Here is an 18157-nt window from a genome sequence, read left to right on the forward strand (position 1 = left end):
TATAAAACTATAGGAACATCAGCAAATATCTTACTGTCCCTTAGAAGTATCACACACACACTTCTAGATGATTTGTGGATTTGCAGGTTTTTTTTTTTGGCCTTTCTGAGTGGCTTGCAGAATCTTAATTCCTCAGCCAGGGACTGAACCTGTGCCCTCTGCAGTGAAAGCTCGGAGTCCTAACCACTGGACCATCAGGGAAGTCCCAAGATTTGTAGTTTTGTTGAAATTAATGAATACAGCATATATGCATGGCAAAACAATATAGTTACAATATTTTACCACCATTCTTACGAAGAAAAAAATGTGTGGTGGTAGACTACACTTCAAGATCATGAGTTACTTGAGAAACTTAAGGGAGGCAAAGGGTCACCGTGCTGTGACCCTAATAATTAAGATGTTGATGGAAGACTCAGAGATGGCAAGAGGTAGAAGCAAGATGCAAAAAGCAAGGGAGAAAAATCACTGTTGAACTGTAAAAATGGCCAGAGAAACAGAAATGGGAGATCTTATTATCACATTTTAAATAACCTGTATTTGGAAAAGAGGCTAATTGCAAAGTAGCACACACACACACACAAAAAAAGGAAAAATCACTTAAATGCCCATCAACAGACAACTGTTGAATAACGGATGGAATGAATATTCACTAGGTAAGACACCATGAAGCTTTTTAAAAAAGAACAGGGTCAGCCTGTAAGTGATGATACAGAACTACCCAATAGAACACTCAGTATGGTAAGAGAGAAAAATTTCACCTACATGCATGGAGTTCTGACAATCTGACTGTCAGACTCAGCAGTGGAGGTGCCTGGGGAGAACAGCTGAGCGTAGGGGTGAGGATGCGCGAGAACCTAGGACACACCCTTTGTAAGAGCTGAGGGTTCCTCAGTATGTGTATAGACGTAATTTTCAAGGAAAACTCTAGGATTTGCTTTGCTTTAAGAAGCCCAGAGGGGGAACCTCATGTCCTTTGTCTGGAAACAGTGTCAGGGACCCCAAACATGCAAAATTTCCCTAACACCCTTGTGGATAGGACAATACTCTATGATGGTAAACAAAAGATCACTCTGTAAATTCAGATGTGGTCTCCTGATCTTCTCAGATCCAGAGCTTCAGGAAGGAAAAAAAGATTTCCTCATCCTGTTAACGTGTGCATACTGCCAAGACACTGGTTCTATTATGTTCCACTGAAGGTATCCACTGACTCTTTACATGGTTGGTAGAGGACATTATTAGGCTATCAAGTACTTTGGGTTTCTCTAAAGGTTTTCTTCTATCCAGAGCCACGATGGCTATTTTGCCCATGGACCCCAAACGGCCCTCAAAAGATAGATCTCATCTGATGTCCTTTGGGGAGAATCTCTTCCATGAAAACCTGCTTTTCTGGGGAACTCTGGGAAATGGTAATTTCTGAACAACCCACCCTCACTGACTGTCCTCCCATTGTAGTCACTGTGTGGTTATCTAAGGTGCAGCAGGGAAATCAGAAGCTGTATGAAAGCTATGTTTTTTATTTATTTATTTGCGCTGGGTCTTAGTTGCAGCGTGCGGAATTTTTTGTTGTTGCTGTTGCAGCAAGTGGCTTCTTTAGTTGAGGCGTGGGAACTCTCAGTTGCATCGTGTGGGATCTAGTTTCCTGACCAGGGAGTGAACCTGGACTCCCTGCCATGGGAGTGTGCAGTCTTACCCGCTAGACCACCAGGGAAGTCCTGAAAGCTATGTTTACTTAGAATAAAGTCCCAGAGCCTTGAGAGGAGGGTGACTGACAGTGTGGGACGACAGTAATGACGTCCCCTCACAGCACAGTGCTTCTGCTTGCAGAGGACTCTCACTCCTGTGACACTGGCCCTTACCAGATGTTGGGAGAGGCCGGAAGGGGTCAGGTCCCCACCGTCCGCAGAAGGCGCCTGACAAAGAGCTGCGAGCTAATGGCCAGGGTGCCGTGCCTGGGATGGGGGACTCCTCACCTGACTGTGCCATGGCCCCGCTGCCCATTCCGAGGAGACACACACACACTCACGTGCAGAGCCAGGAGACAAAGGTTTCCCACTGCTTCTTTAAACGCTTGAGGGATGACCTTTCAAGGGAATGGACACAGACTGCAGTGCCCGCTGCTCCGAATGCCCTCCCCAGCTTTCCCACCAATGCCTAGAACAGAGTCCGGCACAAAATACACGCTCAATGAATGTTCACGGAATGACTGAACGAGACCCGTTATTCAATCTAGACCCACTCCTTATTCTAATACAGCTCACAAAACCCACTGGTGTCACATGTGGGGAAAAACATGGAGCCGAATCTGAAACGGACTAGTTTCTATCACACTGCTTTAGTGTATGTCCTTCAGGAGAGCCGGCCACACAACTGAAAAACAGACCAGCAGGGTATCCCCACAGTGTACACCTCTGGTAAGACCTGCCGGGTGGGGATAGGACACTGGAGACAGCAGGCCCTCTCTGCCACCCTCCGAATCCTGGCCCTAAAACACAGAGACTGGAGGGGCATGCAAGGAGGGGATTTCTGAAAACCCCATTTACATCAGTCCCTTGTGGGAGAAACGAAATGAAGAAGGCAGACAGATAATGCGGGACTGAAAATGATAAGAGGGAGAGATGTGTATATTCCAGGGTGAGTGAATACGTTTATTACAAATTAGATAAGCTTTGTTTTATAAGAAGGGAAGAGCAGGAAAGAATTAACAGGGTGCTACTTAAAAGACTTAATGTGATCACCAATGCTAAATGAAATAGGCATGTTTCCTGCCTAAGGAGATAATGAAAGGGTGCATAAGCTAATGTAATATGGCAGCAGCCTGGCAGGGCCTAATACCACCCTCCCTTTAGGGCATTCTGTCTATTCAGTAAAGAACGGGGGGACGTTCTTGTCCAATGTGGTATGTTCTAAAGCACAGAAGCAATTCAATTCACTTGGTGAAGGCAGTGAAACCCTTATTTCCAAAGCTGACAAGGCACAGTGAGGAAAAGCTGGTTTCTCCTAGGAGAGTAACTGCAAAATCCTAAATCAAACACTAGCAAATAGGAGTTACAGTATGTTAAAGGTGTACGACCCCATGGCCAAGGCAAATTTATCCCGCAATAGCCTGTTAGGCAATCAATTAACTGGACATAAGTCATATCATCAGGACAAAGGGGAAAATTAAAAGCAAAGACTACAATCAACTGAAGAATGGACGTTTAGTAAAATCTACCTCCCTTTCCTAAGGTGAGTTCTGGTAAACAAGGCTAGCTGGCCACTTCCTTAACACGACAGGGACTATCTACCCTAAACCAACAGCCAACCGCAAACCTCACAGGGAAACATGTTCCACTTAACTTTGGAAATGCGAGGAGACTTGCTGTCACCAGTATTCTTTAACATCACATGCGGTTTTCTAAGCAGTATATTAAAGAAAGTAAACAGGCATAAGAGCGTAACTGTTAGACAGGAGGAAACTAATGCTTACTTGTTAGTCACAGACTCCTAGAAAATCCAAGAGGATTCTACCCCTAAATGAAGGAAGAGTGATTGATAGGGAATCTGGTTACAAGTAAGTACATAAATACTAAAAATCATACGCCAGATATCACCAGTCAAAAATTGTAAGAGAAAAAAAAAAGATTCCAGTTTGAGTAAAAAAAATAAAATGAACTATGGCAAGATGTTGGGAAAGGTGAAGGCAGGAGAAGAAGGGGACGACAGAGGATGAGATGGTTGGATGGCATCACCGACTCAATGGACATGAGTTCTGAGCAAGCTCCGGGAGTTGGTGATGGACAGGGAGGCCTGGTGTGCTGCAGTCCAGGGGGTTGCAAAGAGTCAGACACAACTGAGCGATTGAACTGAACTGAGCTGATGGCAAGATGAAATATTTGAAAATAATCTTAAGAAATGTGTGGGATCCATATGAGGAACTTGACTAGGTGTGAGGGAAATCTTGAATAAATGGAGAGACAGACCGTGTTCGGGGATGGAAGCCTAGATGCGGTAGAGATGTGAAGCTTTCCTAGGTTACTTCCAGGCTTAAGAAAATCTCAGTCAAATATCTCAAGGAGATTTTGGGAGAATTTAACAAAATTACACCCGAGTTCTACTGAGAAGAATAAACCAGTGAGAAGAGCTAAAATAACCAGGAAAAAGAAATGAATGCTGCTTCTCAGAGACCCCCAGATAAAAGCATAACGTAAACACAGCGTCCCTAGGCTGCCCGCCTCCTGCAAGCGCCTTTAAAACACCCTCAGAAGTCACGGGGGACCTCTGGACACAGGGTCTGGAGAGCCAGGCCCAGCCCCGCCATCAAGTCCTCCCGCACGGCCCCTTCTCACCTCGCTCGCATTTCCACAGAGAGGTCCCCAGGGCCGCTGCCACACACTGGGCCCCACGGCTGAGGACGTGAGCCCCGAACAAGGCTCAACAAGCGGCGGAAGCACACGCTGGTCAGTAGTAACAGGTCAAGTGAGGCCTACGCCACCTACCTGCCCAGAGCTCTGAGGTTATGTGAGGGGCCATGGGGGCAGCCATCACCATCAGGGCACACAGGGCATCCTCGAACTCAGGGCTGTGGAGAACAACTCTCTGTGAAGCTTGCTGCGGGAGAGAAGGGAACAGCACTGTGAGCACGCCGAGGCACGCAAGAGGAGCCTGGGTGAGAGAGGCCACGAAGGTTCCTGAAGTCCAGAGACATGCAGGCGGGAAGAGACTCTCTTCACATCACTTTTGTTTTAGGCAAAGAACTTTCCCCGTTTAATCACAGTATTAAAAATAGCTGGAGCAGCAACAGCAGTTGTATTATTGTTCTATTTTATTTTCTTGGCTGCGCCGCACAACTTGCAGGATCTTAGTTTCCTTATGAGGGACTGAACCTCACATGAGGCCCTCTGCAGTGGAAGCACAGGGCCCTAGCCACTGGACCGCCAGGAAAGCCCCGAGCAGATACATCACTGTTGACTGAACACTTAACCACATCCTTGAGCTGATGCTAATTGGTTTGGGTCTTCCCACCCTCTGAGGGCAGGACTGTTAGCCCATTTGACAGATGAAGCAGCAAAGGGCTATGACAGAGGGACAGTCACCTGTGCCTGGACACACGGTTACGCAAGAGATGGAGACTAGATTAGAATGCAGGTCAGTCCTAATTCTTAACCACTGTGCTCGGCTCGGTTTCCTGTATGTGCAGGACCAGTGGGAAACGCAGAGACTTGCTCAAAGGTTCTGCACTGTGAAACTCCCAGGACTCGGGTCCTCTTGCCTCTCTCAAGGATCTCAGGGGTCCTCCTATTCTTTGTCAGTTCTTGCCAATACTCAGCGTCTTCCTGAGGTGAGGCTGATCAGTCAAACTTGTCACACCCGTTCATCTGCTGCACACCACACTTTAGAAATAAAACGTCCAGAAAGGCATGGTCTCTGCCCTCTGGGAGCGGCAGGCCACCTCACCACGTGACTGGAAGCCACACACCACCCTGCCCCTGGCCAGGAGCAAATGGGCACAGACGGGCCACTTACCGAGAGGGCACTGCTGAGTCCCATCAGCTGAGAAATCGCAGAGTTCAGCGAGAAGTCCTCCGTGAAATGGACAGTCACCTATTGGTGAAAGCAGAATCATTCACTTTGTTCAAAGTTCCGTTAAGCTTACACACACACACACACACACACACACACACAAACTGAATTATCCAAAAAATGTGGAACTAACTGCATGCCATAAAAGATACTTATAACTGTTTTCACTATCTCAAGTAGTCACTATAATGTTTTATCAGCACAAAGATTTTTTTTTTTTCAGCACAAAGATTTTTAAAGTCAAAGTCAATGTTGTTTCCGCCACTCAAGACTGCTCCTCTTCCTCTATAGCTGCGACAGTGTTGGTTCTCGCAGCAGGTGCCTAAGAAAACACTGATCATTATCTGAAGAGGAGGCGGGACCCACTGATGACCAAACAGCAAACAGGAGATGGGATAAAGGATGTCACTTCCCCATGGTCGCATGACCTTAATTCACAATGAAGATTACTGGTACATGGGGATAAGGCGAGTTTTACATTTTCAAATATAGAGTCAACACAAGAACACAAATACTACTTGTCAGCTTTTTCCTATTGGCATGCTTTTCAATTTTGACCATGGGCAAGGATACAGAAAACTAACACATCCTTAAGATGTCAAGAGTTTCCAACTTGTTGAAATAACCCAATTCTATTATCTGACAGAAGAGAAGAATTTGCCAAATTCAAAGAGAAAATATGTGATATGCAGATAATCATTCAAGCAGCACTCAGATGACTAAAGTCAATTTCATGAGCTCTGCTTCTCTACAGCATGGTAGACAGGATGGAAATAAAGCTGAAGAAGTGTCACTAAATGAGACCATGCTGGATCCGGGGCCGCTGCAGTCTACACAAACCAGAGAAAAGCTCAGCTTCTTTTCAACGTCCTCAGTCACCGGAATCTAGAGAAGTGACCTTGACTGACTTTCTAAGTTTGAATCAGCACATCTTAAAAAAAAGAAAACATTCAGCCTAAGGAGAATTTGGGGTATTTAGTACCCATTCAAAAGTGGCTTCAGATTTCCTAAGTGCTTTCTTTCAAAGACATATGACATTTTTTCACAAAGTTCTTAAAGAGGTAAATGTTATATTATAGCAGACTTCCAGATGAAAAATTTAAAGGGATGTTATCAATGAAGAATCTTTAAAAATGATTTAGACACTACTATGCTATTCTCTAAGAAGATAAAATAAACCATTGATTTATTTGCAAAATTCATTCCACAATATCTTACACAAATACTGTGTAACAAAGTTTCTGAGTGGAAAAGTCTCCGCTATGCTGAGTATGAGGGAACTCTCTGCTCAGTTCCTCATGGGCTATGTGACTTTCACGGGGCATTTAACCGTCTGTGACTCAGTTCTGCCCACAGAAGGGATGAGGAGGCGGCTAAAGATGAGGAGACTAAAGAACAGAGTCTTTTCAACCCCTTTCAACTCTAAAATTCTATTTCTGTTTTTATAATATATATAGTGTGTCATCGGTATGACATTAAACTTGATTCTCTATCTGAAAGTGAAAGCGTCAGTTGCTCAGTCATGTCCAACTCTTTACAACCTCACGGACTGTAGCCGCCAGGCTTCTCTGTTCATGGGATTCTCCAGGCAAGAATACTGGAGTGGGCAGGCATTCCCTTCTCCAGGGGATCTTTCCACCCAGGGATTGAACCTGGGTCTCCCGCATTGCAGGCAGATTCTTTACTGTCTGAACCACCAGGAAAGCCCCAGGGTGTGTTAAATACGGAAACATGGAAAGTGGGCAGCTTCCTCAGATCTGGGATGGACAAATGGGAGACATCACTAGAGGGAGCCATTTCCCAAGAGCATCTCTTTCCCTTAGAATGCATGCACTGATGCGTTCTCCCACGCTAGTAAAGCAATGCTTAAAATTCTCCAAGCCAGGCTTCAGCAATACGTGAACCGTGAACTTCCAGATGTTCAAGCTGGTTTTAGAAAAGGCAGAGGAACCAGAGATCAAATTGCCAACATCCTCTGGATCATCGAAAAAGCAAGAGAGTTCCAGAAAAACATCTATTTCTGCTTTATTGACTACGCCAAAGCCTTTGACTGTGTGGATCACAATAAACTGTGGAAAGTTCTGAAAGAGATGGGCATACTAGACCACCCGACCTGCCTCTTGAGAAACCTATATGCAGGTCAGGAAGCAACAGTTAGGACTGGACATGGAACAAACTGGTTCCAAATAGGGAAAGGAGTACGTCAAGGCTGTACATTGTCACCCTGCTTATTTAACTTATAGGCAGAGTACATCATGAGAAACACTGGGCTGGAGGAAGCACAAGCTGGAATCAAGATTGCCGGGGGAAATGTCAATAACCTCAGATATGCAGATGACACCACCCTTCTGGCAGAGAGTGAAGAGGAACTAAAAAGCCTCTTGATGCAAGTGAAAGAGGAGAGTGAAAAAGTTGGCTTAAAGCTCAACATTCAGAAAACTAAGATCATTTCATCTGGTCCCATCACTTCATGGCAAATGATGGGGAAACAGTTGAAACAGTGGCTGACTTTATTTTTTTGGGCTCCAAAATCACTGCAGATGGTGATTGCAGCCATGAAATTAAAAGATGCTTACTCCTTGGAAGGAAAGTTATGACCAACCTAGACAGCATATTAAAAAGCAGAGACATTAGTTTAACAACAAAAATTCGTCTAGCCAAGGTTGTGGTTTTTCCAGAGGTCATGTATGGATGTGAGAGTTGGACTATACAGAAAGCTAAGCACAGAAGAATTGACGCTTTTGAACTGTGGTGTTGGAGAAGACTCTTGAGAGTCCCTTGGACTGCAAGGAGATCCAACCAGTCCATCCTAAAGGAGATCAGTCCTGGGTGTTCATTGGAAGGACTGATGTTGAAACTGAAACTCCAATATTCTGGCCACCTGATGTGAAGAGCTGACTCATTGGAAAAGACCCTGATGCTGGGAAAGATTGAGGGCAGGAGGAGAAAGGGACGACAGATGATGAGATGGTTGGATGGCATCACCAACTCAATGGACATAGGTTTGGGTGAACTCCGGGAGTTGGTGATGGACAGGGAGGCCTGGAGTGCTGCGGTTCATGGGGTCGCAAAGAGTCGGACACGACTGAGCAACTGAACTGAACTGTTGCTCCACCTTGGGGAAACACCCAAAGCAGGAGGATCAAATAATCAAGGTAAGTGGGGCCACCATAATAAGACAGGAGGAAGACCCAGTGTGCCCACCCCAGGGCAGGCAGGCCACACAGATCACGAGGGCTCAGTCACAGAATCAACCAGTGTTCCGGGAAGGGTTCTGACCTGAGAGATGACCGAGTTCTTATACTCCCACAGCCTCCTGGCCTCGGCTTTCTCCTTGTCGCTCAACAGCTGAGGCCTGGGCGCCTTCCCAGACGTCCTGGCCTCAATAAATCGCGTCACCAAGGACCACAGACGCTGCTGCCATCTCAGCACCCCAGGGATCGCGTCAGCTGCGTGTGACGTTAGTGAACGAGAGAGAGGAGAGACATGTGAGGAAGACTGGCTTGGTCACACCTAAGCAACAAAGCGCCTGTGAAGGAGGAGATGCTTCATGGGATCTCCCCGAGGGCGGGGAGAAGGGTCCTCCCTGGCTGCCAGTGCCTGGGACCTCAGACCAGGACTGACTCAGTCATTTCTTCTTAGGGCCCCAGGTATTCTGAGCACAGGACGCCGGGGCTTACTCAAAGGGTTCCCAGCAACTGTCACTGGCCCAAAAGGAGCTTAGAAGTTTGGGCCAGGATGTGCGTGAGGGCGTCGCCTCCTTGGTTAGGAAAGCCTGCTGTGATGAAAACGTCCTTGGAACCAGCAGTGTGCGTGGAGACAGGGCTGAGTTACATGCAGGCTGCCCTCTCACGAGGACAGGCAGTACACAGAGGCAGCGCTGGTCCCCACGCTGCGTTCAGAGCCACCCTGCTACGCAGCCTCAGGTGTCTCAACACAAGCCAGTTTCGTGTGTTCCACGTGTTTCAGCATGCGCGCATGCTCAGTCGTGTGTGACTCTCTGTGACCCCTTGGACTGTAGCCCACCAGGCTCCTCTCTCCACCGGATTCCCCAGGCAAGAATACTGGTGTGGGTTGCCATTTCCTCCTCCAAAGGATCTTGCCAACCCAGTTTTAGATCTAAACAACTCTGGAGGGAGAAATTGCCATGCCCCCCACCCACACCCCCCAACACCCCGACCGTGGGGCTCTGGAAGCTTCTGTGGGTGACTGCAGAGGTCACAGGTAACATCAGGGCCAGGCCCCACGTGGGGTTCTCTGGCCTGGTAAAGGGCAATGACGCCGTTCCAGGAAAAAAACCTTTCGGGTTACACCAAGAAGGGACTGGCCTCTGTGGACCGTAATGGGCCCAGACGTACCACAAAAACCAGCCTGGCTCAAGGAAATGTTCTCAAAGTGGGATCCTCGTAGAATCTGCCGGAGAACACCCAGTCTATGCTGAAGGCAGGCTCCCAGCCCCACCCTGGGGGCTGGGTCAGCAAGGCTGCAGTGAGGACCGGGGGTCTGCAGCCACAGCGCGCTCTCTCGGAGGTCTGGGGCTCATTATGTCTGACCACGCTGGCCTGGGAATGGCACAGGACGTCGGGCAAACTGCTACCTGCTCCACAGTAGGACCCCTAGGACCCTCCCCTACAGTCTCAGCAAAGACACTCCCTTCCCTGGACTCCCTGGGCGCGGAGGTGGATCATGGAGGCGGCAGGCTGGGAGGGAAGGCTGACTTACTCTTCACATCCCACAAGATATCCTTCTCCGGAGGGGCGGCGAAGAGGATGTAGAGCCGGACGGTGTCGATGCCGAACTGCTTCACCACGTCCTCGGGCTCCACGCCGTTGTGCTTGGATTTGCTCATCTTCTCCCAGCTCACCTCGAGCTTCTCCCTCGTGTTTGCATGAACGGGATTGGAACCTGCAAACCAGAAGGACGTGTTGGTAGGAGGGGACGCCGAACTGGTTCTATCACAGCATGTCCAATCTGGAAATACTGAGGGAGCCGTTCAACGTGTCCACTGGAAGAATCCCACTAATTCACTTAGTGTGACGTGTTCTCTCCCTTTAGACATTGTAACCGTGTTTTGGTTTTCAAATAAATGAGGCCAACCTCCCACCACAAATCTGCCTTTCATGAACAGGTGGTACACTTGCCAGCTTTTTCTCGGTCACAAAACAAGACAAAGCAATGGCTCTTTTTTTAAAAAGTAAATCACTTACATACAAAAAGACAGGAAAAAAGGGTAAGGAGGACCTGCATACTGCTCTTTTCTTTATGGATTCAGGGCCTCCTCTGGCAGCTGGCAGTTGACCAGCCGGGGTCTCGGAGCAGCAGAGCATGTCTGAGGTCACTTCACCCGGAGGGAGGTCCCCGTCCATGTGAAGTCACCAGAACGTGAGCTCACCCCCAGAGCGGGGTCCACGCATGGGGTTAGCTCGCTGGGCTCACGTTACCCGTGGGTCCTGCTGTGGAGCCCTGTTCCTTCTCTCCTCCCTGCTCCACACTATCTGTCTGGATGGTGCTGACGGAGGAGGCCTTCCCTGGCCGTGTGTGGATGAGGTGGCCTTGCAGCCAAGCTCCAGCGGCTGGGACCAGGAGGACCCCTGACAAGGTTGTCTCCTTCTCCGCAACTGGCTAAGAGATGGCCAGTCTGTCTCGGCGCTGCTGGGCACTGGAGCCAGGGGTCCTAAGGAGGTGAGGCCTCTGCCCAAGGTCACTGTGCGCACTGAAATTAGGGAGGGCGGGGTCCAAGTCTGGGAGGGGAAGGGGAACGGGGCAGGAGAACGGAGCGGAGCAGGAAGTGGAACTAGAGGCTCAAGAACAACAGAGGAGGCAGCAGCGGGCACGGCTCCTACATGCTGCCCCTCCCTGCAGCTGGGCTTGGACGATGTCCCGATGTCCTTGGGTGAAACCCGCCTTTGTGTGGATTTCTGTTCCTCCTAGCTAAGTATTCCTTGGCTCCAAGAGCAACCCAGATGGCCCATTCTCACCTGTGAGATCTACTTCCTCTCGCCGTAGATACTGTCCAGACGGTAGGCGGAATGTCTGCCCCTTGATAAGGCCTTGGGCCAGCAGTTTATGAAAAGGCTCTCTGAGGAAAGAAAACAGGAGCAGAAAACTGGTGGGGTGGGCACTGGACGCATCCAGAGAGAGCAGTACAAACCTTACCTGCGGATGAGTACAGGTAAACGCTCTTTGTGAAAACAGGCTGACCGCTTGTCAACTCGACTTGCACAAACGGTTCCTTACACATAAACGCTGAGAAAACGAGGTCAAATCAGTGGAGATTAACTACTTTCCAACGTGGGGAAGTGAAATGAACACCAGGCCTCACATCTGGAAGTCCTGGATTGGAATCTCTATGCTGCTTCTCAATGAGCCCAAGGCAAGTCAGTTCTTTACTCTGAACATCAGTCTGCTCATCTGTAAAATGGGGATTATAAAAACCTGCCTCAAAGCATTGTTGGGAGGATTAAATGAAACGACTGCATGAAAACACTTGTAAATTTTAAAGGTATGTACAAAGGTCAGTTGGGCTTCCCTGGTGCCTCAGCAGTAAAGAATCCGCCTAAAATGCAGGAGGTCCAGATTTGATCCCTGGGTCGGGGAGACCCCCAGGAAGAGGGTCTGACAACCCACTCCAGTATTCTTGCCTGGAAAATCCCATGGACAGAGGAGCCTGGTGGGCTAGAGCCCATAAGTCTGCAGAGTCAGACATGACTGAAGCGACTGACACGCACACATACACAAGGTCAGTTATGCTGAGCCCGGAGTAACGAAAAGTTCAGGATGTCACAAAGAGGTCTATGCTGGGGTTTTATTCAAGAAGATAATTCACTCCTTAACTTTTATACAGTGCTTGCTAAAATTCTTTTAAATATTTTTAAATCATGCAAATTATACATGATTACCCCTTTTGTTCAAATTCAAACGCCCCTCCCTGTCTTCCCAGGCCTATTCCCCTCTGATGAGGCAGTTACGACGAGTCCACACAGATCTGTTTCCGTTTTCCTTTTGGTTGCACAGCACGGCCTGCGGGATCTTAGCTCCTCGACCAGGGACTGAACCCAGGCCCTGGCAGTGAAAGTACTGAGTCCAACCACTGGACCACCAGGGAATCCCCAGATCTATTTCATTTTCAACATCTACTGAGTACTTTACATATGGGTGGATTGTAATTTATTTATAGTGTCTATTTTTTTAAAAAAAAGCAGTGTTAGTCATACCCTTATTGGTTGAATAGTGAATTGAAGATGTTTTCTCTCAAGAGGACAAGCAAAGGTTTGACCCTTGAACTGAAATTATTTCAGATTTGAAACTGTTGCACAGTTTTGAAGCACATAAGAAAGAGCTACTCCACATTCAATTTGTGGAGACCTCTGCTGAGAGCATGTGTTCATATCTCACTCTTATAAAGTGCAGGGAGGAACATTTGAACGAGGAGATGGACTGATGTTCTCTGCCAACATCACCGCCAGCACAACACATCTGTCAGCATACGAACCATCGGGGTCTTTAAGCTCACTTACACGGAGTGGCTTTTTAGAGGCTCAAAGACCCAACAGATGGCATCACCAACTCAATGGACATGGATCTGAGATAGTGAAGAACAAGGAAGCCTGGCGTGCTGCAGTCCATGGGGTTGCAAGGAGTTGGACACGACTTTAGTGACCAAACAACAAACAACTCAAAGACCCAACAACCTCAGAGAGGCCAAGCAGTGATGGAGGCGCAGGGTGCTGGCTTTGTTAATTAACAGAATGTCGTTTCACACGTGAGGCTAATGCAGATGAACCCTGGGACAGAGGAAGAAGGCCTCCGCACAGGGCCCTGATCTGCGCACTGGGCAGCCCGTCACAGCAGCCGGGCGGACAGACGCGGTTTAAAGGAAATTCTCCAGGGGACTCAGAGGGATGGAGCGGAACAAAGAAGATGACTGAGAAAGAGATGAGGTCAGCTAGGAAAAAAGGACCCCCGGTCTCCGTGTTTTAATCCTGTTATGAGCATGTGTATGTATGTGTGTGTGCACATGTGAGTTTGGTGGGGTGTGTGTGTATGTGTGTGTGGGGGTATCTGCTACAGTGTAAAAGACCCAATATAATTAACATTAAATGGAAATTAGTCAAGTTACTCAGTGTCAACAGGGCCTGTCCATCATGGTACCATGTTAATTTGGAAGATATACATGCAGAAAAATAGTCACCCCATTGTTCTGGCTCCAAAGCTATCTTAATAATAAGCTCTTTGAGTCACAAAATTGCCTTCCTTCCACCTCTCAGACATTCCACCAGCAATGTCACCACTGGCCGAATGACATCCTTCTCTACCACGTCCCAGGAAGATTCCCAGACAATGTGAGTGATATGAAAAATGATCTGAAAATACAGTGCACTTGGATCTCAGGCTGCATTTTAACCCAGAAGCACCTTTAACGGGGAGCAACGGTGTCTGTGGTCCCCACTTCTCAGCAACACAGAACACAGAACCATGAGGAGCCTGGTGCCCTTGGGCCACACGACCTGTATCCAGGCAGGTTGGGGTTTGGATGCCCCAGACCCCAGATCTGCGTTTTCCTCAGGAAGCTCAAGGGCCTCTACCCACAGACCAAGTCTGCAGCGCTCTCTGCCACCAGCCGCGTCTGCCCTCTGGGCCTCTGCCTTCACACCTAAATGCCCCTGGTCCTCATAGAGGTCCCAGGGACACTGGCTGTCCCCAGAACCGGCCATGCTCCCTAGGACTCAGCAGGAATGCCCATCTCAGCCTGAGTTCCTGGGGTAACCCAGACCCGCCCTTCACCACTGAGCTCAGGCACCCCCTTCTCTGGTGAGTGTCCCTGTCTCCCCTGCATCCAGAGCACGCAGCTCTGGACTCTCCTTCGGATCCTGCCATGTCCAGCACGCTCAGTCATGAAGAGCATGCCCAGGCTGTGTACTGGTTACAACATAAATACCCATGTACCGCCGCCCTACCCCGTCATGACAAGGACTATGGTCTTGTCCTCTCATCTGTCTCAGCGCTTTGCACTCTTTCAATGGACGACAGGCTCTTTAAATATGTTCAGAACACGGATGATGGATGAACAAATACAAATGAACAGACAGACGGACAGCAGGATGGAGGGAGGAAGACATGAATGTTTGAAGCCATCTGTGCCTTCCATCCAATCTGGGGTGGCACCTGGATTTTAACCTCATCACACAAAAGATACAACACAGTTTTAAAACAGAAGGAGAAAAGCATATGGTTACTTTTTACTGGGCAGACGAAGACAGTGGCTACACAGCACACTGAATGACTGTCCCACGTGCGGGAGCGGCCTCCCCCATACCCGGTGGGGCCTTCACTGGGCATCGGTGGGCTCAACGGGGCCGATTTTTGCACACACCCAGGGTGCACGTTTTTGAGCACTAGCTCATCTTTTAGGAATCTTCCTCAAATAATTTTACATGCTGCTGCCTCATACAGAGACACACTGCAACTTTCTTCCTGCTGGGCTCCGTGGCAGGAGGATAAATTTGCTTTTACCATCTTAGGCTCCCTGTGCACTAGTTTTTGAGGTTTTTCCTTTCCTTTCTCACTGTTAGTACACAGCTTTGGTCACTCTTAATAGAAATAAAAAATACGTCCTTGGGATGGAAGAAGGGAGGAAATAATTTGGATCTCAAAGGTAAAGATTATCAGTAAGATGATCAAAAGCAGTAGCTTTAAGCTTCCAGAACAGGCAGGGGCAGAAATAAGGAGCTTGGTCTTCCTTCTTGCAGGGTATTAAGTGGTGCAATGCTGCCCTCTACTGGGGATTGGCAGAATTGCAACCTGTTGGTTTTTTTTTTTTTCCCCAAACTAGGGGCAGTACTAAAGAAGGTTCAAACACCATACAATCGTGCTCATTTCACATACTAACAAGGTTATGCTCAAAATCCTTCAAGCTAGGCTTCAGCAGTTCATGAATGGAGAGCTTCCAGATGTACAAACTGGGTTTAGAAAAGGCAGAGGAACTAGAGATCAAGTTGCCAACATTCGTTGGATCAAAGAGAAAGCAAGGGCATTCCAAAAAAAATCTGTTTCATTGATTATGCTAAAGCCTTTGATGATGTGAACCATAACAAGCTGTGAGAAACTCTTAAAGATGGTAATATCAAGACCATCTTACCTGTCTCCTGAGAAACCTGTATGCTGGTCAAGAAGCAAGTTAGAAGGCTGTATGGAACAACTGACTGGTTCAAGATTGAGAAAGGAGTACAGCAAGGCTGTTTATAGTTCCCCTGTTTATTTAACTTACATGCAGAGCACATCATGTGAAATGCTGAGCTGGATGAGTTACAAGCTGCAATCAAGATTGCCAGGAGAAATATAAACCACCTCAGATATGCAGATGATACCACTCTAGTGGCAGAAAGCAAAGAGGAACTAAAGAGCCTCTTGATGAGGGTGAAAGAGGAGAGTGAAAAGGCCGGCTTAAAACTCAATATTAAAAAAACTAAGATCATGGCATCCTGTCCCATCACTTCATAGCAAATAGAAGGGGAAAGGGTGGAAGCAGTGACAGATTTCCTCTTCTTGGGCTCTAAAATCACTGCGGATGGTGACTGCAGCCATGAACTTAGAAGACGACTGCTCCTTGGAAGGAAAGCTATGACAAACATAGACAATGTATTAAAAAGCAAAGACATAATTTTGCTGACAAGGGTCCATATAGTTAAAGCTATAGTCTTTCCAGTAATCATGTATGGATGTGAGAGTTGGACCATAAAGAAGGCTGAGCACTGAAGAATTGATGCTTTTGAACTGTGGTGCTACAGAAGACTCTTGAGAGTCCCTTGGACAGCAAGAAGATCAGACCAGTCAATCCTAAAGGAAATAAACCCTGAATACTCATTGGAAGGAATGATGCTGAAGCAGAATCTCTAATCATCTGGCAACCTGATCACTATGAAGAGCTGACTCACTGGAAGAGACCCTGATGCTGGGAAAGACTGAAGGCAGAAGGAGAAGAGGGCGTCAGAGGATGAGATGGTTGGATGGTATCACTGATTCAACGGACATGAACTTGGGCAAACTCCGGAAGCTGGTGAGGGACGGGGAGGACCAGCATGTTACAATCCACGGGGTCAGAGAGTTGGACACGACTTGGCAACTGAGCAACAATAACAACTCCAGCTGCGCTGCCCGGGTTTCTCATTGTGGGGGCTTCTCTTGGCGCTGAGCATAGGCTCTAGGGTGCGCGGGCTTCAGCAGTTGCAGCGCGTGGGCTCAGGAACTGTGGCGCAAGGGCTTAGCTGCTCCGCAGCATGTGGGATCTTCTCAGATCAGGGATCAAACCCATGTCTCCTGCACCGGCAGGTGGAGTCTTTACCACTGAGCCACCAGGGAAGCAAGCCCTTTATTTTTAATTGGAGGATAACTGTTTTACAATATCGTGCTGGTTTCTGCCGTACAACGTGAATCAGCCATAAGTTTACATACATCTCCTCCCTCTTGAGTCTTCCTCCCGCCCCCGCACCCCCCATCTCAACCCTCAACCTGCTGGACTCTGAACCCTAAGTCCAGCCTTTCTGCCTAAGGCTACACACTTCTCTGGCCTCATCTTTCTTTTTTAAAAGTGAACTTCTAAATGAAGTAAAGCGCACATATTGAAAAGCTTGTAATTCCTACTGGTAAAACTTGAGGAATTTTCACAACATAAACACACTGGTGTAACCAGTACCCAGGTCAATGATCAGAAAGTGACCCACCTCCTGGAGGCCCCCTCCTTCCCCTTCCAGGTGCCGTCTCCCCACCATAGGCACCAGCTGCCTGGCTGCTCACACCTCTACCCTTTTCAGAATGAGGGGATCTCATGGGAGCACCCACACTGGAGGCCTTTCCCAGAAAGGCAGGCGTTCCCTCTCAGACAGCAGAGCACCCAAAACAAGCCCTGCCAGTTAAAAAGTCTTAATTCTGAAAAAGTTAGCAGCGACGCGACCTGACGGCTGAGGCTCACCCGGGCTGCCTTCCCCCAGGGCTGAAGCACTGCAGTGGTGGCCGGAAGGGCCATCTAGGGCAGAGATGGCAAGACTGCCCCGGTGCCCCTGCCCCCATCACGGACCCACGGCTGCACGTCCTGGTGGACTGGGGCTGAGCCTCAGGATCCTTGGGGCCACGTGCTCAGAAGGCAGAGCTACCCTGTGACACTTGTCATTCGTTTATTCCGCAGCTATTTACTGAGTGCTGACAACATGTCCCGCGCTGAGCCAGGCATTTAGGGATGTCATGGTGGGCAAGGCCAGCCCTCCCCTCAAGGAGCCGGCCTGCCTGCTGCCACTGAGCCAGACGGATGCCTGCCCATCCTCAGGGCTGGGAGGGGGGAACAGAGAGTCCAGTCAGATCTGCAGACCGACTCCTGCCACACCAAGTCCAAACCACTTGGCTTGGCCATTGAGGATGTCCATCCCTCCCCATCCGCGTCCTCTCCTCTTTCTTACACACTTGTTGCCCACAGGCGCGTCCATGTCCTCGCTCACTGTTCCCTGAAGTACTATCAAAACTGCCCATTTGTCAGAACTCTACCCCTCCTTCCAGACTCCCCTCAAACGCCAAATCCACTAGGAAGGCGTCTCAGGGCCTCCTGGGC

The 18157-nt window shown here is 48.4% G+C and overlaps 1 protein-coding gene across 1 annotated transcript in view; it reads right to left on the reverse strand.

Moving 5' to 3' along the window:
- Positions 1–18157, reverse strand: part of LARS2 (leucyl-tRNA synthetase 2, mitochondrial) — a 145769-nt gene that overhangs the window by 11601 nt on the left and 116011 nt on the right. The window contains exons 15-19 of the mRNA XM_043886184.1: positions 11538–11638; positions 10282–10464; positions 8839–9008; positions 5503–5580; positions 4476–4587 (exon numbers count right to left, since the gene is read on the reverse strand). Of these exons, the coding sequence (XP_043742119.1) occupies positions 4476–4587; positions 5503–5580; positions 8839–9008; positions 10282–10464; positions 11538–11638 (644 nt within the window). The remainder of the gene's footprint in view (positions 1–4475; positions 4588–5502; positions 5581–8838; positions 9009–10281; positions 10465–11537; positions 11639–18157) is intronic.

Source organism: Cervus elaphus, chromosome 24 (genome assembly GCF_910594005.1).
Source record: "Cervus elaphus chromosome 24, mCerEla1.1, whole genome shotgun sequence".
Taxonomy (NCBI): Eukaryota; Metazoa; Chordata; class Mammalia; order Artiodactyla; family Cervidae; genus Cervus; species Cervus elaphus.